The sequence below is a fragment of the Conger conger genome, chromosome 10 (genome assembly GCF_963514075.1).
Source record: "Conger conger chromosome 10, fConCon1.1, whole genome shotgun sequence".
NCBI classification, from domain to species: Eukaryota; Metazoa; Chordata; class Actinopteri; order Anguilliformes; family Congridae; genus Conger; species Conger conger.
The window spans coordinates 3076701-3099981 of record NC_083769.1 but is presented as its reverse complement, the minus strand read 5'-3'; the positions used below and the strand labels follow the sequence as shown (position 1 = coordinate 3099981).

Genomic DNA, 23281 nt, shown 5'->3' with positions numbered 1-23281 from the left:
CATTGAGTACCGTCCGCAAAATCAAAAATATTTCTCGCGATAGATGGAATTCAACAAGCGTTCAATGTGAGGGATCCTGGCTGCCCCTATGACAGACAGCCGATTACGTTTACGCCATGTAGAGAAGAATGTGAACGTGGTAAAAGCTATAAAACAGCATAAGTAATGTCCGAAATATCCGAATGTACCAGAAGTAAAATGTTTTCGCAAGTGTGTGCCCCGTTGATCTACATTTGATAATTCGACGACTCTATACGTTATATTCGCTACAAACCAAGGAAATAAACCAAGGAAAGTGAATAAATATTCGCCCTCATCGATACAATGTATAGCGAATAACGCCGTACGTTGCCGAAACACTGCTAAAATATGAAGCAAAAACAATGTGTTCGCTAAACTGTATTATTAGATGATAAGATAGCGTTTACAATTGCGTTGGCAGTACCGCGAAATGAAATCCATGAATAATTCTTCCAGGAAAGGAAAGGCTTTCGGGAAATAGTCCCTCCCTTTTAGTTTGACAGCCAAAACTAAAATTACGGCCGAGAGCTTGCGTTAAGGAAATGCCAAATACCAGCTAACCCCGTTTATTGGACAACTAAATCCACTAAACTCAAAGGCGCAAGAAATGTCATTCGCGTGGCTTCTCCAACCTCAACAGAAAACAAAGCCATATGTAGAATGGCCAGAAGAATGCGTTAGTTTGTGTTGAGCGTAACCTTTTTGTGTCGGCATTGTTGCTTTCATCAAACGTACTGTTATTGTTTCTTCTTCACAACAAACTAATGTGTAGGACGGGAAACGGATTTCCGGAGCTTTTTGCTCATTATTGGAGAGAAACGTGACAGCTCGGCTCCATACAGGGAAACGGGTTCAATTGGATGCCGCACTGGAGAGACTGGTACGTTTTCAAATCGGTAAAGCGCAAAGGAGTTCTTAGCCATTCGGATCAAGATAATGTAATATATAAAATAGATAAACTATGAGTTGTTAAAAAATGAGACACGATTATGGATGGACAGCGATGGCCCAAGTCGCTTTAACGCCTTTAAGATGAAAGGTCACAAATAATGTTATTCAAATGTGGAAGTGAACATTCTAGGCTGATGTAAAATCACCCCATGTAACTGAAAGCAATGCAGATTTAGAGGAATAAAATACAATTAAAAAAAAAGGTTGCTTTCACATTTTTTTGTGGAGTAGATGTTAGCAATATTATACCGGCGGTCTTGGTTCATTGTCATGGTTATGTTCATGTTCATAGTTGCTGACTGTAGACTTTCAGAGAAAGAAGATCTTACCTCATGTGAACATATTCCTGTTATATGAAGTGTAGGGCTTAGATTCTTTGTGGATGAGATTGTTTTTCCGAGGTGCTTGCTGCTTAAGTTTTCACATGGGGGCAGTATATACAGTATATTCAGATGCTTTAAGACCGTCTCCAGAAGGCAAAGCATGACTTCAGAAGCAAGCATGGGCGATGTGCAAAAGTAGTTTCCAAACACATTCTTCAGAGGAAGCGGGTGCATGTGAGGAGGGTGAAAAGAGCTTTTCTCTGTAAAGTGCTCAGTTTGGCGGAGTGTATGGCAGGATGACAGTCATGTTCGCTCATTATTAACGCTGCTTTTTGTGTCACAGCTGAAGAAGTGGTTCCTGTCAGTGATGTCCAAAACTCTGCTGAAAGCTCTTCTGGTTTTCACTCTGAGTGAGTTTGCGTTATTGGACAGGGGAGGTTGGGTGGGAGGAATTTAACAATTGGTGCCTTGTTGGAAAAATCAAACATCTATGTCAGTGGTCCTCACTCCTGGTCCTGGAGAGCCGCAGGGTGTGCTGGGGTCCTCACTCCTGGTCCTGGAGAGCCACAGGGTGTGCTGCCTTTTGTTGAGTCCCCGAGGGTAAAGCCAAGGCATGCACTCTGAGAGGGGCACAATTCATTTTTCACTTTTTCAATGAATGAAGATATATACCCTCTGTCTCATCACACACACACAGACATACACACATACACACAGACATACACACACACACACACACACACACACACACACACAGACATACACACATACACACAGACATACACACACACACAGACATACACACACACAGACACACACACACACACAAACATGCACACACATACACACACACACACAGACACGCACACACAGACATGCACACACATACACACACACACATACACACACACAGACAGACATACACACACAGACATACACACACACACAGACACACACACACACAGACATACACACACATACACACACACACATACACACACACACACAGACATACACACACACACAGACACACACACACACACACAGACATGCACACACACATACACACACACACACAGACACACATATACACAGACACACAAACACATACACACACACACAGACACACACACACATACACGCAGACACACACACACAGACACACACACACAGACATGAACACACACACACACATACACACACACAGACACACACACATACACGCAGACACACACACACACAGACATGAACACACACACATACACACACACAGACACACACACACACACATACATGCAGACACACACACACAGACACACACGCACAGATACACACACACACACAGACACACACATTGTGTATCTCACGCATCTCATCTCTGTCTCATCACAGGCTCTGCGTTCACCCTCTCAGACTCTGGTGAGTGCTTGCTGTAGTTTTTAAAGTAATACAGGTTGTAATAGTATGGTAGTACTATATAGTATAGTAATGGTAGTTTGTAGTCTATTCTCTGTTTTATTGCTTTCTTGAGTTTGTCCAACCATCGGACTAAAGTCCTGTGTTCCTACGCCTGTCTGCCCCCCTCAGACACCGCGAAGGTTCGGCTTGTGGGCGGGGGCTCCTGCTCCGGGCGGGTGGAGGTGCTCCACCTGGGCCAGTGGGGGACGGTGTGTGACGACGTGTGGGACCTGGAGCACGCTCGGCTGGCCTGCCGTGAGCTGGGCTGCGGCCCCGCAGCAGCGGCCCTGAAGAGAGCGCACTTCGGCCAGGGAAACGGCGCCATCTGGCTGCTGGAGGCGGCGTGTCGCAAAGACGACCAGTCGCTGGCAAACTGCATATACCTGCCCCCTGGGTACATCAACTGCAAACATGGGGAGGACGCCGGCGTGGAGTGTGGCCCAGGCTCCAGCGGTGGATTGCACTCAGGTAGAGTGAGCTCCATAATGTTTGGGACAAATGCTTTTTTTTCTTTTCTTGATTTGGCTTTTTTATTTCTGCCCTGAAATTTGGGGGCTGTGTATTCTACATTGGGGGGCCGCGTAAACCCTTAAATAAAAGAGTGTGCCCTTAACCTAATGTAAAATTGTGGAGCGTAGAGCCAAATCAAGAACAAAATATGTATTTCTGTGTGTGTAAAACAACAAATTGAAATGGCTTTTTGTTGCGATATGCTGTTTCATTGGAAACCTTCTCCCAACTCACCCAAAGATTATGTATTTTATAATAAGGATATTGATGATGTAATTTCTTATATGCTTGTTCCGGATTCACACCCTGTTTGATTGACTGTTCATTCCTTAACTCTGAGGTTCATATCTCTGAGGTTCTACTGTATCTTGTCTTGATGTTGTTAGTAGCAGAGCGGCTTAAACAATGAACATGTTTTTCTGTTTGCAATTCCTTTTCATCTCTTTCCCACAGGTTCAAACTCAGATGACTACAGTAAGTCAAAAATGAAAATAGCAAATACAAAATCCAGTCATTGTATTACAACTGAGCTGCTGATCATTAGTATTTTGCTCTGAAATGAAGTAAAAAGTCTCAGAGACAGCAAGGTGTCACAGCAGTCATTGTTTGAACATTTTAAATAAATTAAATTAAAAAGAAATGGACCCTTTTTAACCTCGACCTCCAAGATTACATTATGGGTGTCAAAGATCAGAAAGGTTCTGAGGTTGAAGGTGAACGTTAAAAAGGGTCCATTTCCCCCTGGAATGACCCTGAATTGTTTACTAATGTGATCGTTCACAGTCTAAACTGTTTTGGCTTGCTGCATTTTGTGAAATTATTTTACCCAACGTTTTCCTGGTGCACCTGGTTCCTGGTTTTACTGTTTTACTTTTTAAATACTTTGTCAGGGCTTTTGGTGTTGATGTTCAGTCTGCATGTACTCTGTATTGTGTTGTAGAGGCTAGTACCCCAGGGTACCCACGCTGGCAGGTGGCTTTACTGGTGATGCTGGCCCTGCTCCTGGTGGTGCTGGGAATGTCCTTCGTGTTCTACAGACGCTTCAAAATCCGCCAGCTCCAGAGCAGCCGAAGAGAGTGTGAGCTTCTGTCTCACTGTGTGTCTGTCAGACCTGGGTCAAATACATCACTGTTCATGATACAAATACTTTTCTCTACTCGATTGAGCTTGCCTGGTGCAACTGAGCCAACCAAGAAGACCACAAGGTGGGTTTGCATATTGTTGAGTATATCATTGGTTCCAATCCACTAGGCAAGCTCAGTAAGGCGTAGAAAAATATTTGAATCCTAAATGATTACGTATTTGACCCAGGTGCTGTGTATATATTTGGAAGACTGTCTGCAATTTTATTGAGATTTTATCAGCAGCAATGCTGCCCTGTACCCTTCCCATGTCAAACTGCTGAAGCTAAGCAGAGGCTGGCTTGGTGTTAGTACTGGGATGCTGGTGGAAAATGCTTTTTTAGGCCAGTAGGGAGCAGTCTTCCCTGTATGAAGCAGAAGAGCACTGTGCTGCAGAGGGTGCCGTCTTTCTAAAGAGAAGCACAACCAAGGTCCTGACTCAGTGTGGATCCCATGGCAGTTAGGTGGTTTCCACACCGTTCTCAAATTCCCACAAAACTGGTTTCCTGCATCCACCCCAATCATCACCAACATCTGTGGCTAAACAATCCCTTTTATTCTTACCCAGTTTGACTCCCCAATTCAAAAGAGAGCTCTGTTCTCAGTTGACCGATCTGATTAAATACACTGCCTGTCCAAAAAAAAGAGACACACTAATATTTTGTTGGGCCGCCTTTAGCTTTGATTAGGGCATGCATTCGCCGTGGCATCGTTTCGATAAGCTTCTGCAATGTCACGACATTTATTTCCATCCAGTGTTGCATTAATTTCTCGCCAAGATGTTGTATCGATGATGGGAGAGTCGGGTCGCTGTGCAAAGCCTTCTCCAGCACACCCCAAAGATCCTCAATGGGGTTAAGGTCGGGACTCCATGTGTGAAAATGATCTCATGCTCCCTGACCCACTCATTCACAGTTTGAGCCCAATCAATCGCGTTATTGTCATCTTGGAATATGCCTGTGCCATCAGGGAAGAGAAAATCCATTGATGTAAAAACCTGGACATTCAGGTAGTCAGCTGACCTCATTCTTTGGGCAGATAACGTTGCTGAACCTAGACCTGACCAACTGCTGCAACCCCAGATCATAACAATGCCCCCACACTGCTTGTACGGTAGGCACTAGGCATGATGGGGGCTTCACTTCATCCGCCTCTCTTTTTGCCCTGATGACATCACTCTGGAACAGGGTGACTCTGGACTCATCAGACCACATGACCTTCCAGTGCTCCAGAGTCCAATATTTATGCTCCCCAGCAAATTGAAGCCTTTTTTCGGATTAGCCTCAGTGATGAGTGGTTTTCTTCAGGCTACAAGCTGTTTAGTCTCAATCCCTTGAGTTCTCTTCGCATTGTGCGTGTGGAAATGCTCTTACTTTCAGTATTAAACATAGCCGTGAGTTCTCCTGTTCATTTTTTGTATGATTTCACCAAACGCTTAAGATTTGTTTCTAACCACACGTCTTCCTCGAAGATGATGGTTCACTACTATCCTTCCAGGTTTTAATAATGCGTTGGACAGTTCTTAACCCAATTTTAGTAGTTTCAGCAATCTCCTTAGTTGTTTTCTTTGCTTGATGCAGGCCGATAATTTGACATCTTTTCCAGGACCACAGGATATGTCTTCCGACATGACTGTTTAAGATATGAGAAGCTGCTCACTGCATCAGTTAGGTTTAAATAACTTGTTGCCAGCTGAAACATATTAATCACTGCAGTAATTATCCAATGGAAGGCTCTTACCTATTTGCTTAGTTAAATCCAGATGGTGACTTTTTTTTTGGCCAGGCAGTGTAAATGCTGAATGAAATAAAATAAATCTCTTTTCACTGGCAGCCTGTATCGAGTTAACTTCTGGCCTCTGTATTTATCTACAGTGCAGCGAATGAAACGGCCCCAGCCAACTTCTTCCGTACCTGAAGTTCACTCCAAAAAACAAAAACACGCTAATCTCAAAGTATTTCAGTCTGATAATTAAACTTAAATCTTACTTCTATTACTTCTATTAGCTAGCAATCAGTTAACTTGTCAAAACATGATAATATTTTGACTTACTTGAGAGAATAAAAATATAATTTAACAATTATTACAAGACTAAAACACTTAAGACATGTTTTTTGCCGTGTTCACTCAGGCCAGACCTCTCAGTTCCGCAACCTCAATGAGAATAGACATCTGCTCCCTGCATGGTTGAATCTAAAACATTTATGCAAATCAGGTGAATTCACTAATGTTCTGCTACCCATTAAGTGGCTCTGGATGGCTCTAAATGAATGTCCAGTTCAGTGTGACAGGTGTGTGCTTTTGTGTTGCAGTGACTGCACTTCTGCCAGAGGTAGGACTCACTTCTTACCTGTGCTTTCCAGGTGAAGACAACATCTACATCGATATGACAGTGCAATAGGTGGAGGAACACACCCAAACCAGGAGTGCCACAGAGCCGGCCCACTGCATCGCCCTCTGCCCTAAATCTTCCATGCGCAGAACTGAAGTCCACTGTGAGACCGCCCCAGAGCCTCAGGGACCTAACCAGCATGGAGCACATCGACACGGAGTCACACGCATTGCCTTGGATTCACTCCCGTACAGCACTTTTATTCTGATCCAAAATGGAAAGTTCCCTTTATACTCTCAAAGACTCCTTTACTGAATGTACAAGCTGCCAAGCAGTGTTAGGCCATGCTGTGTGAATGAGAGGGGACTGTTCTTCATGTTTTACTCACTGAAAAAGCCTTATTGTACCACTTTTATGTATGTTGTGTTAATGTATTGATTTTTATTTAAATGCCTGGAGTCTGCTCTGTGTGTCCGAGTTTTTTTTGTTCAGTATTAAAAGCTGTGGCAGGATGAACTTCATCCTGAGGGGAAGTGACATTCCTGTACAACTGGAATAGCGACTGGTGTGGCTTGTGTTTTTCGGAAGTGAAATCCATTCTTTTGTAGCTTCACGGCTCCATGCTCCATTACCCCTGTCTGAGCTACATGCATACTTTTTTGGCTCCGAGTTCAGAATTTCTAAACATAATTGAACTAATCGTGATAGGTGCTACTGTGGGATATTGTTATTGAAAATATACAAAATTATTGGGTTTGAGACCTGGCTGGCCCAGATCCTTTCTGTGGTTGGCATGTTCTTCTCGTGTTCATGTGGGTTTCCAACAGATACTCTGGCTTCATGTAGCCCTGTGAGTACAGACGATAATTTGGGCTTTAGCGGCATCAGTGCGGTTTTGGAGCCAAAGCATGCTTGGTCCTCTGGAATGGTAAATTGCCCATATCACCCAGACTGATGTCAAGTAATTGTCTTGGAATCAAGTACTTTTATATGCTTTACTGAGCTTGTGTGTTGTATTGGAACCAATGAAATACTTTCAGTATTGTGCGAACCCCACCTTCAGGTGCTCTTGGTTTGCTCAGTTGAATCGGGAACAGAAAAGTATTTGAATCCAAAACAAATGTTTATTTGCCCCATGTCTGTGATCACACCCTCGCGGCAGGTTCTTCAGCTGGAAACGGGAACAGGCCCAGCCATGTACTCATACATTGAGTTTCATCACACTGCACTGTGTCTGAGACCCATTCTCTCTGAAAAGGCAAAATGTCTGGTGTTTCAACACTCCAGGCGTATGCTTCCATCAACTGAGCAGTAGTGCTGAGACGTTTTAGATCAGGGATCTGCAACTCACGGTCCATAGCTGGTTTTTCACCCTGCCTTTACCTGGAAGTCAGGTGTGAAGACAGTTTGGCCAACCAGTGGCACAAATTACCTGGGAGAAAAGAAAAACAGGGCTGGATTTGAATTTGAGGGCCAGAGTTGATAATCTGTTTTAGTGGCTGTGTTTAGGTTCCTGAATGTGTGGCCACCACTTTTGTGGTTTCAAAACACAGGGTAGAACAGGCTAGTTACATCACATGGAGACTGCCAGTTGCCATGAAAACACGTGTGTAACATGGTAAGGCGTTTGTGTGTGGCTGACCACAGAAAGAGTTGTGTAAGTCACTTCTGGGAACACTGGCTTCAGAAAGTAGTACAAGACCTTTATTTTAATGATGTAGACTATTGTTTTTTGTGCTATTTTGATGTATAAGCCCAATTCCAAAACAGTTGGGATGCTTTGTAAAATGTAAATAAAAACAGAATGCTATGATTTGCAAATCTCATAAACGCATATTTTATTCTGAATAGAACATAGAAAACATATCAAGTATTTAAACTGAGAAATTGTACCATTTTAAGGAAAAAATTAAGTAATTTTGAATTTGATGGCCACAACACATCTCAGAAAAGTTGGGACAGGGCCATGTTTACCACTGTGTAGCACCCCCTCTTCTTTTCTGTAAACATCTGGGAACTGAGGAGACCAGTTGCTGGAGTTTTGGGAGAGGAATGTTGTCCCATTCTTGTCTGATATAGGATTCTAGCTGCTCAACAGTCCTGGGTCTTCTTTGTCTTATTTTTCGTTTCATGATGCGCCAAATGCTTTCAATTGGTGAAAGGTCTGGACTGCAGGCAGGCCAGTTCAGCACCCAGACTGTTCTTCTCCGAAGCCATGCTGTTGTAATAGATGCAGTACGTGGTTTAGCATTGTCTTGCTGGAATATGCAAGGCCTTACCTGAAAAAGATGCCTTCTAGATGGGAGCATGTGTTGCTCTAAAATCTCTATATACCTTTCAGAATTGATGGTGCCTTGATGTGCAAGCTGCCCATTCCATAGGCACTAATGCACCCCCATACCATCAGAGATGCAGGCTTTTGTACTGAGCGCTGATAACAAGCCGGATGATCTCTCTCATCTTTAGTCTGGAGGGTGCGGCGTCCATGGTTTCCAAAAACAATTTCAAATTTTGATTTGTCTGACCACAGAACAGTTTTCCACTTTGCCTCAGTCCATTTTAAATGAGCTTTGGCCCAGAGAAGACAACGGCGTTTCTGGATCGTGTTCACATATGGCTTCTTTGTATGATAGAGCTTTAACTTACATTTGTGGATGGCAAGGCGAACTGTGTTCACAGACAATGATTTCTGGAAGTGATCCTGAGCCCATGCAGTGATTTCTGTTGCAGAATCATGCCTGTTTTTAATGCAGTGCTGTCTGAGGGCCCGAAGATCACGGGCATCCAGTATTGCTTTTCGGCCTTGTGCCTTGCGCACAGAGATTTCTCCAGATTCTCTTAATCTTTTGATTATATTGTGTACTGTAGATGATGAGATTTTCAAAGTCTTCGCAATTTTACATTCAGGAATATTATTCTGAAATATTTCCACAATTAGTAGACGCAGTCTTTCACAGATTGGTGATCCTCTGCCCATCTTTACTTCTGAGAGACTCTGCCTCTCTAAGATGTTCTTTTTATACCCAATCATGTTACTGGCCTGTTGCCAATTAACCTAATTGCAAAATGTTCCTTTCTTTTTAGTACTACTTACTTTTCCAGCCTTTTATTGCCCCTGTCTCAACTTTTTTGAGACGTGTTGCTGCCATCAAATTCAAAATTACTTAATTTTTTCCTTAAAATGGTACAGTTTCTCAGTTTAAATATTTGATGTTTTCTATGTTCTATTCTGAATGAAATATGGGTTCATGAGATTTGCAAATCATTGCATTCTGTTTTTATTTCCTTTTTAAAAAGCATCCCAACTTTTTTGGAATTGGGCTTGTATTATTACATATTAAAAGTGCTTGTGCACACACCTGCAACCTAAATGTCATCACAGTATAGTTCAAGGATCAGCCACTCGCACTAATAGCACTAATTACCAGTGGTGTTTTTGGCAGAGGAATTCTGATGGGGCACCCATCAGCTTGTCAAGTCCAGCAGTGACTATTGTGAGCCTCAAACTTGCTAGTTGGACACAGCGTTAAAACCGTTATTACACACTATCACTAGCTGCCCACTTGCAAAATAGGGCTGCAAGAAAGTAGCCTACCTGAAAAGCGCAGATGGGTCCAGCAGTTTAAAACAAAGTAAAATTTGGTCGGAACATGGTACACGGTGTGGCTTGATCGTTGCCAATTTAGTATTTGATCACGCATGAAGGCAATCAGGGGAGCTGGCATAATGATCAGTTCATCAAGTTAGCTGCTATAATTACCGGTTTATATTGTGGGGAGACTGGTCTACTGGTCACACTATGCAGTGAGGAAAATGTGAAATTATCCATTACAACAGATTACACAAACATTACAGATTGCACCAACAATTTGTATCACTTTGAGTGTATTTTGAGCGATTCAAAACAAATTCTCTTCATTAAACTGCAGTGCTTCAGAGATTAGAAAGTCAATATATGAGATATGAGATAACTACAGAACTGTGATTTATTGGGCTTCAGAAAGTCTTGTAATGCCCTCATGGAACTGGAGGAAGGAGCTAACAGGAAAATGTGCGGCCCTTCCGGTTGCGTTCACTCATAGCCCTGGGTCTGTCCGGCGGTTTGCTCTCCTTCTGCATGTGAACATTTGCCCTCCAGATTTGCAAGGACAGTGCAGCAACTCACACATGTGACTTCAGATTCTATACTGAAGTTTAAAAGCCTAAACTTAATTATACAAATGGACAGGAAGCAAAAAGAACTGCCAATTATGCAGATTCAGTGGAAGAAGCAATTCTGTAGAAATTGGCAGTTACCAACTGTATATATTTTACAGTAATATTTTAATTTTAACTTTTTATAACTTTTTATTGCAATGATGAATATAGTTACCATGTATTTGTATTACAATTAGGTTTGAGCAGTTCTCTGAGCAATATGTATTATATGTAAGAATGTCTTAATGGAATATTAAAACACTGAAATTGATATTTAGTTTTGTGTAAGGTTAGAATGGTTTGTGGTTAATATGTGCTAAGAGGAACTGTCCTGCAATATTTTCCTGTCATGGTTAGCTCTGCTTTAAAACACGCTCCGTAAATCTTGTGAATGTGAGAGGAAATCATTTTTGCAATGCCGTGGCTTGCACTACTATCATCGCTGGTGCTGTGGTCCCTAGTTTGTAAGTATAATCCTATAATTTTTATATATATATATTCTTTTTTTCCCTTACCTTAGAATAAAATAAAAAGGATTACAAAGTACCAAAGATTGATCATTGAGGAGTGAATTGCTACTTTTCATGATTAGAAGTCCAAAGAAGCATTTTAAGTGTTGTTTCACATTACTGTCTTGATAATCAACTTAACAATGCACTTATATTCTCTTTAAAATAGACAATTATCTATTTATTCATATCAAATAAACATTTTTTTTTTGAAAAAACGGAACTGAAACACAAAAAAGTCCTCCTGGTTTATTCCAAACAGAACTACTCCTTTTGTTTTTGCTTACTGACACAAACTACAGAACTACTTCTGATATACTGAAATGTTTCTCTCACTTTCACGAAAGCTCAACTGCACCAATGTATATCTCTGAACCCTGATGTGTAATGTATTAAAAGATATGAATGTACTGTGGCAGAACCATCTGGAATTCATCATCTCGATAAACAGAGCAAATGCCCAGTGGGCTGTTACAGTAACCTTGTTCACAATGAATAACAAATACAAATGTTCTGTAGGGGTGTGTATGCACTATTTTGTTGCCACCAGTTCAATCAGATTATTAGCCATATACACCATGACCAGTTCACACGGAAATTAGTCCACAATACAATGCTACAAGACAAAAACATTTATCAGCTGCTGTTTATACTTGGAATGTGGTTAGAAATGACAAATCATGTAAATTATTGGGATAATTATATGATTAAGACCAGAAGTTGGTCTGAAATCCAGAAACCAATAGGGCAAGACTCACCTTGCCCATCCATCTAAAGTCTGTATCTAAAGTATGCCTCTCTAATGCATCTTGTAGCTTACATATATGTATTTGCAGGTAGGAAAGACAATGTTTTAAAGACTTTATTCAAATGGTGGTTTCATGCATATAATACATCAAACACCCCAAAGCAGTATTAGGGCATATTCAATTCCACCATCAAACCACACTGTTTTTTTTTATTCAATCAAAGAAACCTTTAAGACTGAAGAAATCTAAAAAAGAGGCTGGGGGTGGGAGCTTTCTTAAACAGCAAGTGTGCTTAACATTTATGAAGAATCTGTGTCCTTGTCACAATCCTCACTGTCTTAACAATTTGCTGAATTACTATAAAGAAGTTTTGTTTCTATGTTAGGAATGAAGCTATTAATAACTTTAATAAGTTATTCCATAGGTTACCATTTAATATTTTTTGCAGATGGTATGTATAAAATTGTTTTTTTAATGTAATAATGATGAGGATGGAAATACATTGGTAATCTCATATGAGCTAAACTTATAATGTTGATTTATTTTAGGTTACAGTTACAATTATTGGGTTACAGTATTTCATTAAATTAGCAAGGTAGTATGAAAGCATGAAAGTATTAAATTAGCAAGGTAGTATGAAAGTATGAAACAGAATGCATGTGGTTGTTGATTCTCATGTTGAATCCCTGTGCCCTGGCCAGTGTTTCTCCCGCCTTGATTTTTTTCATCCATTTCCCCGGAAGGTTGTGACTTTGTAATACTTTCGTATATATATTTTTTTTCATATTTGTGTGAATGAAAGATTGACTTGATCGAAATGAAGTTAAAGGACACCGCTTGTTAGATCAAGATTGGATTATGTTAATGGCGTTTGTCGTTGGCATAGTGATATCAGCTCAGATCCTGTACAAGCTCACAGTCTGGTGTCATGTGTTGCCATGGACACAGTTGGACTGAGCTTAGTGGGGTTCCTCACAGTTGGACCCAGCTCTATGGAGTGTGTGTATGTGTGTGTGTGGGCATGTATGTGTGCGTGCATGGGTGCCACAGCATTTTTGCGGGCTTATTGCATGTGTGTGTTCGTATATGCATACATGTGTGTGTGCTTTTATGTGTGGGTGGATGAGTTGTACACCATTTCTGTGGGCTTATTTGCATGCATGTTTTTGTTTTTATGTGTGTGTGTGTGGGTCAGTGAATGCAACACCCTTTCTGTGGGCTTATTGCATGTGCTTTTTATGCGTTGTGGCACCTCGGGGTGGATCCTGAGGTGCAGTGGGCAGGCACAGCTGAAAACCAGACAGTCAGTAATTTTCAGTTTTTTTCTGTCCTTTTTTTTTTTTTCTTCCGGGGTATTGGTGATAGCCAGATGGGGTTGCCGTCTGGGAAGGTGGGGTCTGCTTCCTGGCCAGTTCTTAGGGTCTGTACGGCAGGGCGTTGACGGTCCGTCATCTACCCGGTGCAGGGCCAGCTCTCTTCTCTCTGCCTGGATAGGCACCAACTGACCCCGCTTGTAGCCTCGATCGCGCCTTAAATTTCTTCCCCTGCTGATTAGGGAAAAGGGCTGCAGCTGGGTCAGTATTTTTCCACAGGGTTCACTCACCTGCGCTGTCTGGGGTCCTGGACTGCAGGTAGAGGGATCTCTCTCCTGGGTGCTGATCTCCCCATCACCACCTATACGAAGGGGAAAATATGCCCCTTCGTATACCTCTCCCAATGTGTAACAATTACGTGGCAGCGTTGTGTGGGCCCTTCCGGGGTTCTCCACCCACGTGGCGCAACATGCAGGAGCAGGGGCACCACATATCCCCCCCCACAGTTCCAAGCCCCGGGCGGGAGCGTCTGCCCCTCGGCCATTCTCTCTCCTGGATAGCGCATCAGCATTCTGGTGCAGCTTCCCAGCGCGGTGCTCTACCTTGAACCTGTAGGGTTGCAACTCCAAAAACCAGCAGGTCACTCGGGCGTTGCTGTCCCGGTTAAGGTACATCCATTTTAGGGGGGCGTGATCTGTCACCAACAAGAACTCATGGTCGAGTAGGTAATACCGTAATTTACCTACCGCCCATTTGATGGTGAGGCATTCCTTCTCGACCATGGCGTAGTTATTTTCGTGGCTGAGGAGTTTCCGGCTGATGTACATCACTGGATGCTTCACTCCGTCTTGGATCTGCAACAGTACTGTGCCAATGCCCACTTCCGCGTCTGTTTGCAGCACAAAGGGTTTCTGAAAATCGGGGGTGATTAGTACCGGATCCTCCCCCAGGGCTGTCCTGGCAGGCTGCGGTGGCGAAGGGGTTCCACTGGACCCGGTTGGGCAGCTCTTTTTTGGTGAGGTCGTGTAGGGGGGCTGCTCGTCCGGCAAACTCAGGAATAAACTGTCGGTAGTACCCCACCAGACCCAGGAACATTCTCACCTGCTTCTTTGTGGCTGGCTGGGGCCAGGTGAAGATGCTGTCGACCTTGTTCTCCTGGGGCTTCACCCGTCCCCTCCCGACTGGTTGGCCGAGAGAGGCCGCCTCCTCCAATCCGAAATTCACGGGGTTAGCTGTCAGCCCGGCCTCCCTCAGTGACATCAGCACGGCTTCGACTCTGCCGACATGACTGTCCCAGTCAGTGCTGTGTATGATGATGTCGTCTAGGTAGGCTGCCGCATACCTCTGGTGGGGCCGTAACACCTGGTCCATCAATCTCTGGAACGTGGCCGGGGCTCCATGCACGCCTAAGTTGACATGGTAGATCTGGAGGCTGTGTCATCGCCCCGGCTGTCTCCCCTGGTAGTGCACAGATCCCGTGTGTTCCACGACCTCATACGGCCCATGTCATCGGGCCAGAAATTTACACTCGCTGGTGGGCACTAGGATCATCACTTTGTCTCCTGGGACGAATTTTCTCACCTGTGCTCCCCGGTAATACAGCTTGGCTTGCTCTTGTTGCACCCGTTCCATGTGGGCCCTCATCATGGGCCAGATCTGGGCCATCCGCCGACCCATCTGCTCCACATGCTCGATCAGGCTGCGGTTTTGGGACGGTTGCTGCTCCCAGGCCTCCTTTGCTAGGTTCAGTAATCCCCGGTTTGGTTTGGTTGAACCTCTCCACGAGCCCGTCGGTTTGGGGGTGGTAGACGGAGGGCCGCAGTTGGGTCACTTGTAGCAGCCGGCACATCTCTTTTAGGACCCCTGACATGAAGCACATCCCTTGATCCGTCAAGACTTCCTCCTCTATCCCAACCCGGCTAAAGAGTAGGAATAATTCCTTGGCGACCGCCTTTCCTGTCGCAGTCCTGAGCGGGACAGCTTCTGGGTAACGGGTCGCATAGTCTAGTATCACCAGGATATACCTGTGTCCCCGGTCGGTTACAGATGCGATAAAGCAGGTCATGCTTTACTCTGAAGAAGGGATAGGCGGGTGTACTCACCGCCCCTTGTGGTACCCCGTTAATTTCTTGGGCATCTCTCCAGGCTTGAGCGAACTTTGGCTCGTTTAGCTGGCCAAAGCGGGTGGGTGCTTCGGCCTCCCCGCTCATCTCTTGGGGGCCATCCGAGAAGGCTGACTTCTCTCTCCGGGGGTGGGGCCTCGCCGAGCTCTTTCTCAGACGCGGTGACGGTTCCACTGGTGGCCGGAGTGCTTGGTCAGGGTTCCCTCACTGGTGGCGGGGCCTCTATTTCACTGTCCCCGGATGTCACTGCCCAGACTGGTTGGGGGGTACGGCGAGCAGCCCGTCTGGGCTTCGGAGACTGGGGCCCCTCCTCCCAGTAGGTCTGGAATAACGGGCAGTCTCTTCCCATTAACACTGGCATGGTAGATTCATTACATTACATTACATTATTGGCATTTGGCAGACACTCTTATCCAGAGCGACGTACAATCGACGACAATCCTCCCCTGGAGCAATGCAGGGTTAAGGGCCTTGCTCAAGGGCCCAACGGCTGTGCGGATCCTATTGTGGCTACACCGGGATTAGAACCACCAACCTTGCGTGTCCCAGTCATTTACCTTAACCACTACGCTACAGGCCGCCCCTTGGTACCACCCCAGGCCGCCCATTCGTGCCACCCCTGCTCTCACCGAGTGCGTTCCCCGGGGGGTGATTAGGTCCTCCCACACTGTGGGGTATTTCGTGGTGTCCCCGTGGATGCACGCCACCGCCACCTCTTCACCCCTCTTTTCTCCTGCGAAGTCTGGTCGCAACAGGGTGATGGCGCTGCCTGAGTCGAGCACTGCTTCAGTGTCCCGGCCCCCCACTCGTACCAGGAATCTGGGGGCCTCCGTACACTGGTGAGCCCAGCAGGTGGTCAGGTACAGGCAGGGGTGCGCTGGGCCGCTTGAACCACTGGCGGTGGGCATGGACACCTCCTTCCCAGGGCAGTTCCTGGCTAGATGCCCCTCCTCTCCACAGTTGTTGCATCTCCACTCTGTGTCGGGTCTGCCACGGCGATTTGGGTCAGGGCGGGGCGGTGGGTGCATCCCAGATTGTGGGCCCATAGTCGTGCAGCTCTGGGTTTCGACGTGGCCTGGTCGGAGCATTTTCTGTGTGACCTGATGGTTTTTGAGGAGGGCCACTAGGAGTTCTACAGAGGCGGGTCCCACCTGGGCTACGTACCGTTTGGCCTCCGTTGGTAGGGCGCGGGTGCATCGGTCCAGCACCACCCTCTCCAACAGGGGTGGCCCCTCTCCCTCGGCCAGCGAGCTCTTGGTCAGGTGGGTCAGGATGGCAATTTGGGACCGGGCAGGCTGGGAGGCGTCATAGGACCATTTGTGGTATCGCTGGGCTCGTGCGGGTAAGCTGAACCCATATCGGGCCAGGATGGCTTTCCTCATAGCCATGGCTAGATCGCGGTGGGCCTGTTGGGCCTCCCCCATCAGGAAGCTAGTATGGCCGCCCAGTCTGCCTGTGGCTGTTGAGCTGCGCGCTCAAACACATGGAGGTACGCCTCAACGTCATCGTTGCCCGTCATCTTCATCAATACATCTCGGGGGGTTTGTCTCGATCCCTCGCGTGGGGATAAGCGACAGAGTTCGACCACCGCTTCCTGCAGGGCCCGCTGGGACCTTGCCAGCTCAGTGATGACCGCCTCCATCGTCATCCCTCGGGACCCCTCCTCTGCTTCTGCGCCTTGCCTCTCGGCCGGGGTAGATGCAGCCAGTCGTCTCTTTCTTCTTCTTTTGAGCTCAACCGTGTTGGTTCTTCTGCCCAGACCAACTTTCACAGCGTGGTATCAGCTGCCCGCATTCTCCACCATATGTGGCACCTCGGGGGTGGATCCTGAGGTGCAGTGCGCGGGCACAACTGAAAACCAGACACGGGAGTCAGTGATTATCAGATTATTTTAATTTTTTTTCTGTTCTCTTTTTTTCTTTTTTTTTCGGGGTATTGGTGATAGCCAAGAAATAAAATGGCCCGTATGCTCCAGAGCCTCCTTCCTCCTTCCCTCTTGGGCCGTGTCAGAGCTTGGGGGATGCACAGAGGTACAGGGTTAGTTTTCAAATGGGGTTTTATTAAGCTCACGTGTCTGGCATTACATTTCGGGTCTGGGAAGGTGCGGTCTCCTTCTTCGGGTCTGTACGGCAGGGCGTAGACGGTCCGTCGTCTACCTGGTGCAGGGCTGGCTCTCCTCTCTCTGCCTCTCACATAATTAAATTAAATTACATTTTTAATTAAATTTGTCACCTAAAATATGAGGATTGTAATTCCTACACGATCACCCAATATAGATGTAAATACCCTCAAATTAAAGGTGAAAGTCTGCATTTTAACTTTAACTTGAACATTATTCATTGCTTAATTTCAGATCAGGCTGGACTAAAAAATCAAGAGAACAGAGATTACCACAGAACAAATACTTATGGACGGCACTGTACTGTATGTGTATGTGTGTGTGTGTGTGTGTGTGTGTGTCAGACAGCAGGGGAGTGCGTCTGGTTGGTGGCAGGGCCAGCTGCTCGGGACTGGTGGAGGTGTACTATGGCAGGGCCTGGAGGCGGCTGTGTTCGTATCGCTGGGATCAAACCGTGGCCCGGCTGGTGTGCCAGGAAGCTGGGTGTAGGGCTCAGCCCTCTCTGCACTACAGGAACGGAGGCAACAGGTCTGGGGTCCAGCTGCTCTGTGACGGCCAGGAGAGCAGACTGCACCGCTGTCCCTGGAGAACCCTGCACAAACCCTGTGATACTGACATAGGTGTGGTCTGCACAGGTAGGAGACAAGATGGCGGCCATTTCATTACATTACATGAGATTTTTGGCATTTGGTAGACGCTCTTATCCAGAGCGATGTACAGTTGATTAGACAATCCATGCAGTTCAGTGGACTGGTGTAATGGTCTAGTTTTTGTAACAGTCTACCTTTGATAGCAGCCGAGGGGAAACTGGGCAAAAGCTGTCTCTGTAGAAGCCATGTGTTTTAGCCCCCTGCCTGGTGGGCCTGGCTGTAAATTATAGATGGGGTGTCTCCTTTCCTTTCATTCACCCATCATTCATCAGGTTTATCCAAAAGGTATATTACCATGGGAGGTACAAATACATATTTACAGCATAATGGAGTTATCATGAAAACTCCCAACTACAGCATTCATAGCTATGATGGGGCGGCCTGTACCGTAGTGTTTAAGGTCAGGAAGGGCTGCCATTTGTGAGGGGCCTGAGAGCTGGGGTTTCAATGTTGTTTAGACTACCTGTTGGGGAGTTAAGATGTATGAGTGGTCCAGGGGCAGTTGGGTCATGGGAAAAGAATCCTCCAGAACATTGGTGATCTCCCTGTGACCCCATACCTGGTCACTTCCAAGGGGGAAGACTCCGGACAATGCCACAGTGCCCTCATTTTGGCACTGCTGCCATTACACTGGTGACTGTTCTCCTAGATTAAATATTCAAAACTGCTATTAAGATAGTAAATAGACCCGGTAAAACCTTGAAAACATTGCCCATGTGATCCAGGTATTATTGCATTAAGTCTTATGTAATGGCAACAGGAATTGCATGTAAAATGGATAATCAGGAGGGAAGTTTCATGATAACTGCAACATAATAAAACAAGGGTAATCTGTTTGGTATGGATGTGATCTGATAAAATCAAGGAATCGGATGAGATATATTTCATACCAAATGGAATTTAATAAACTATAGTTTCAGTAACTCAAGGGAAAACCTGCATGTCCTCTCTTGGTAATCATCTCATTTTCCCTACTTAACAACCCCCACCCTGGTGGGGGTCTAAATTCCAGATTTGACCACCACTCCAGGTTGATTTATGGCACTGCCGCCTGGTTCCAAACGTATGATTTGGCATAAAAGCAAGGGAGACAGACCAATCTGGGAAGATCGTATTCGACTTCCCACACAGCATATTGTATGTGTATATAAGTATCAGGAAGATCGTATTCGACTTCCCACACAACATGTCTTCTGTATGTATGTATGTATGTGTAGCAGCGGTAGCACCTTTTCCTTGTTTTTATGGCTGTGACTGTGTTCCAATCCGCAGGCACACTTAGCACACTGCTCGTACTGCATTTCAGTGAAACCCAGCCTGAGGTGGAGCAGGAGTAGTGTGCTAGTACGCAGGTTCACACACAGCCTGTGTAAAACGCGGCTCTGTTCCTCCTCAGATCCGCCTCGCTCCTTTCCCGGCCCCCCGGTGGCCCCGGCCCCGATGAGGCCAGTCTCTGTGGCGTTCGTCTCTCTGGTGCTCTGTGGCGTGGCTGTCATGGCGGCCGCTGTCCTGGTTGTGGAGGTGGTGGCGAGAAGACGCAGCGGCTAGATCACCTCGGGTACGGTCACGTTTATACTGATCTAGCTTCAGTACCCGGGTACTGCTCTTGTCTGTGAGCAGGTATAATCATCTCTATTCAGTTCTGTTGTCCTGAGTCTTCATCATAAAACAGAAGCTAAGGATTGAGAATGTGTTTCCAGGATCAAATTAGCACCGTTTGGTGTTCCACGGCCTTCTCCCCGTTCTGAAATCCCTCTTGTCTAACCCTTAATAATAATAATAAAATCAGAATCTCTCATAGAATCTCCACTGCATTCCAATTTCAGTTAACAAGGTTTCAGTGTTTATTCAAAATGCAACCAGAATCTGCTTTGATTGAAATCATTACTTTTCATTTACTGTTTAAATCTGTTGATTGATATTGATTATTCATGGTGTTTACTGATAATTAAAACAATGAAACACATTTTCAGAGTTCAGCAAAACTCTTCTGCAAACACATTTCTGTTAAGCTTTGTTCACACGGTCTTCATACTTGACTCCCAGGTAAAGAAAGGGTGGAAAACCAGCAGTTCTTGACCCTTGAGGACTGTGAACTGAGCAACTGCCTTATAAACCCTTAAGTTTAAGGTCATGCAATGGTGGTAGCTAGCTCAGGCACCATCAATTCAATCAGCTGAAATAACTCCATCTCATCCTTCGGTGAATTTATTTTTGCAGCCCAAGCGCTGATGTTGGGAAGACATTGCAGCATGCGCAGCGTGGGATATTCCAAGTTGGGGAGAGAATGCCACTTTTATTCAAATGTTTGTTTTTCAAAGAAGACCATTTTGATAAAAGACGGAAGAACAGGCATGCTGATTGTTCTTCATTTCAAAGTTCCTTTTTTTCCCCCGTCATTTTAATTTCAGATCCATTTAGTTTGTTACCCTACAATAAGAAGGACAAAGGACCATCGTGTCTATGGTGGATCATCCCCCCAAAAAACTTGATTGTCGTGTTTCCAGAACATGAGTCTCATTGTCAGAATTCCCTCCTGAATATAATATGTTGATGTTATACAATGCTATTTTTTAGCGGTGTCTTAATTGTGCATTCAAAATGCAGAAGTGAACACAATTCAAGCTTTGTTTTGTTTCCACATTTTTTTCAGTTTTGTTTTTAATCCTCCCTCCCCTATTAGAAGACATTTATCAATCCTGTGTTTGGTTCGAGTGAAATAACCAGTGACTACACCAGGGTAAACTTGGTTCTTGTTTTGTTTTGATTTGTCTTTTTGTCTGTATGGCTTCTTTGAAATAATAAGAATAAGATGGAATATAATTGAGATTGTCAGTTCAAACAATAAATATCAATAATTTACTGCATGAAAACCTTGTTGCATTTTTAATAAACATGATTTATGTCCCCCATACCTTCATTGTAGTGGATTGACATTTTGACACTTTCACTGGGAACTAGCAGGGGTAAATGGCAAACATTAAGCATACATATTGTTTTTATTGTTTTGAATTTAAGATAATGAGAATATACACTCACCAAGCACTTTATTAGGAACATTGTTACTTTATTACACCGACTTATTGATGCAATTATTTAATCAGCCAATTGTGTGGCAGGATTGCAATGCATACAATCATGTAGATACGAGTCAGGAGCTTCAGTTAATGCTCACATCAACCATCACAATGTGGGGAAAAATGTAATTTAAGTGACTTTGACTGTGGAATGATTGCTGGTGGCAGACAGGGGGAGTATCTCAGAAACTCCTGATCTCCTGGGATTTTCACGTACACTAATCTCTTGAGTTTGCAAAGAATGGTGCAAAAAACTTTTTTAAAATCCAGTGAGCAGCAGTTCTGCAGACAGAAAAGCCTTGTTAATGAGAGACGTCAGAGGAGAATGGCCAGACTGGTCAAAGCTGGCAGGAAGGTGACAGTAATGCAAATAGCCACACATTACAACAGTTACATCTCTGAACACACAACGCATCATAACTCTTAAGTGGATAGGCTGCAGCAGTAGAAGAAAAAAAAAAAGAAGTCTAATAAATATCTAATAAAGTGCTCACTGAGTGTATATCTGGCAAGGTTGCACAGTGGGTAGCACCCTTGGCTCACAGCAATAATGTATTATTATTACTATTATTATTATTATTATTATTATTATTATTATTATTTCTTTGTTTTATTTGTAACCTTTTCCACTTTGCCCCCATAGAGGGCAGTTTCCACCTATTTTGTACTAGACCTATAACAGTGTCAATATCTCAAAAACGAGTAACTGCACAAACATAGTTGGATACTTAAATTAAAGAAGAGGGTTAAGAAAGTGCCATTCAAAAGTAGAGACAGACAAAGTGTATATCGCATGTACATACAGTGTACACAAAAGATACACTAAAATAAAATAAAAAATACTATTTTTGTTAGTCAAGGACCAACTCCTCTACTTTATATTTATGCAAAAATGTGAAGTCAACTTGTCTACAACATTTGGTCAAGATTTCGAGACTTCACCCATGTCTTGTGGAGATTGTTTGTGATGTCACTGACTGATGTTTTGGGGGGTTTTCTTCATAGCTTTCACAATGTTTCTGTCTTCAACTGCTGTTGTTTTCCTTGGTCCACCCATTCAATGTCTGTTGCTCAATACGCCAGCGGATTCTTTCTTTATCTTTGTGCAATGGCTATGATTGATTGCCACTCTTTTCTAAGCTTCAAAATGGCTGCTTTTCTCCCAAAGACTGTCTGGTCCTCATGTTGGTTTATCTTTTTCTAACACCAAAGGCTAGACATTCAGAACTATTTATTGTTTAATCAATCAATCTAACAGGACACATCTGGGAAACAAGAAACACCTGTCAGTCACTGTGCACACTTGAAAATTGGTGATATGTTCTAAGTTGTTTAACAAATAGATAACAATACCAGGAAATAAAAGCTGATATTCAGATCTATCATCTCATGTACATCTTTTGACCTCAAACTCAATTGTTTTGAGTGTATAGCAAAAACAAAGAAAATTGACCTTGCTGTTCCAATACTTTTGGAGGGGACTGTAAGAGGCTAGGACGAGAGAAAATTTTTGTCATTACAGTTCTTGGACAGGCTGAAATAGCTAATCAAATTTGAATCACGTGAGTATATCCTTACATCAAAAAATATATTTATTTTTCGTTGTGTGTGCTGCAGTCGGCTGCTATGAGAAGAGAGTGGTTGGTGATTAAATGATGTGCATATGGTTGAAGTACATATTGACCAGAATTAATAATTGTGGGACTGAGGGCAGGGACATTAAGGAGCTGAATAAAAGACAGCGTTCTGACAGTATAAGTGGAAATCTGTCTGTGTAGGACTATGTGAGCTTGCAGAATATTGTGTTCATGAATGTATAATGGACAGG

General features: G+C 44.3%; 2 protein-coding genes across 4 annotated transcripts; both read left to right on the top strand.

Annotated features, from left to right (window-relative positions):
• Window positions 1-3: 3 nt before the first annotated feature.
• On the top strand, window positions 4-7278 carry LOC133139461 (scavenger receptor cysteine-rich type 1 protein M130-like). 3 transcript variants are annotated; one of them, XM_061259024.1, is made up of 8 exons: window positions 4-139; window positions 794-901; window positions 1639-1705; window positions 2688-2714; window positions 2883-3221; window positions 3717-3737; window positions 4204-4341; window positions 6748-7278. In XM_061259024.1, exons 1-8 carry the CDS (start codon window positions 89-91, stop codon window positions 6783-6785), a joined length of 789 nt encoding a protein of 262 aa, XP_061115008.1. In that variant the 5' UTR covers window positions 4-88; the 3' UTR covers window positions 6786-7278. The 3 variants fall into 3 exon arrangements, with proteins under 3 accessions (XP_061115008.1, XP_061115010.1, XP_061115009.1); XM_061259025.1 differs by having other exon boundaries at window positions 45-136; XM_061259026.1 differs by lacking the exon at window positions 3717-3737.
• Window positions 7279-11266: 3988 nt separating this feature from the next.
• On the top strand, window positions 11267-21288 carry LOC133139463 (putative DMBT1-like protein). The gene is made up of 4 exons (XM_061259032.1): window positions 11267-11377; window positions 18071-18361; window positions 19773-19934; window positions 20597-21288. The coding sequence occupies exons 1-3, from the start codon at window positions 11329-11331 to the stop codon at window positions 19922-19924; spliced, it is 492 nt and encodes a 163-aa protein (XP_061115016.1). The 5' UTR covers window positions 11267-11328; the 3' UTR covers window positions 19925-19934; window positions 20597-21288.
• The last annotated feature ends 1993 nt before the right edge of the window (window positions 21289-23281 follow it).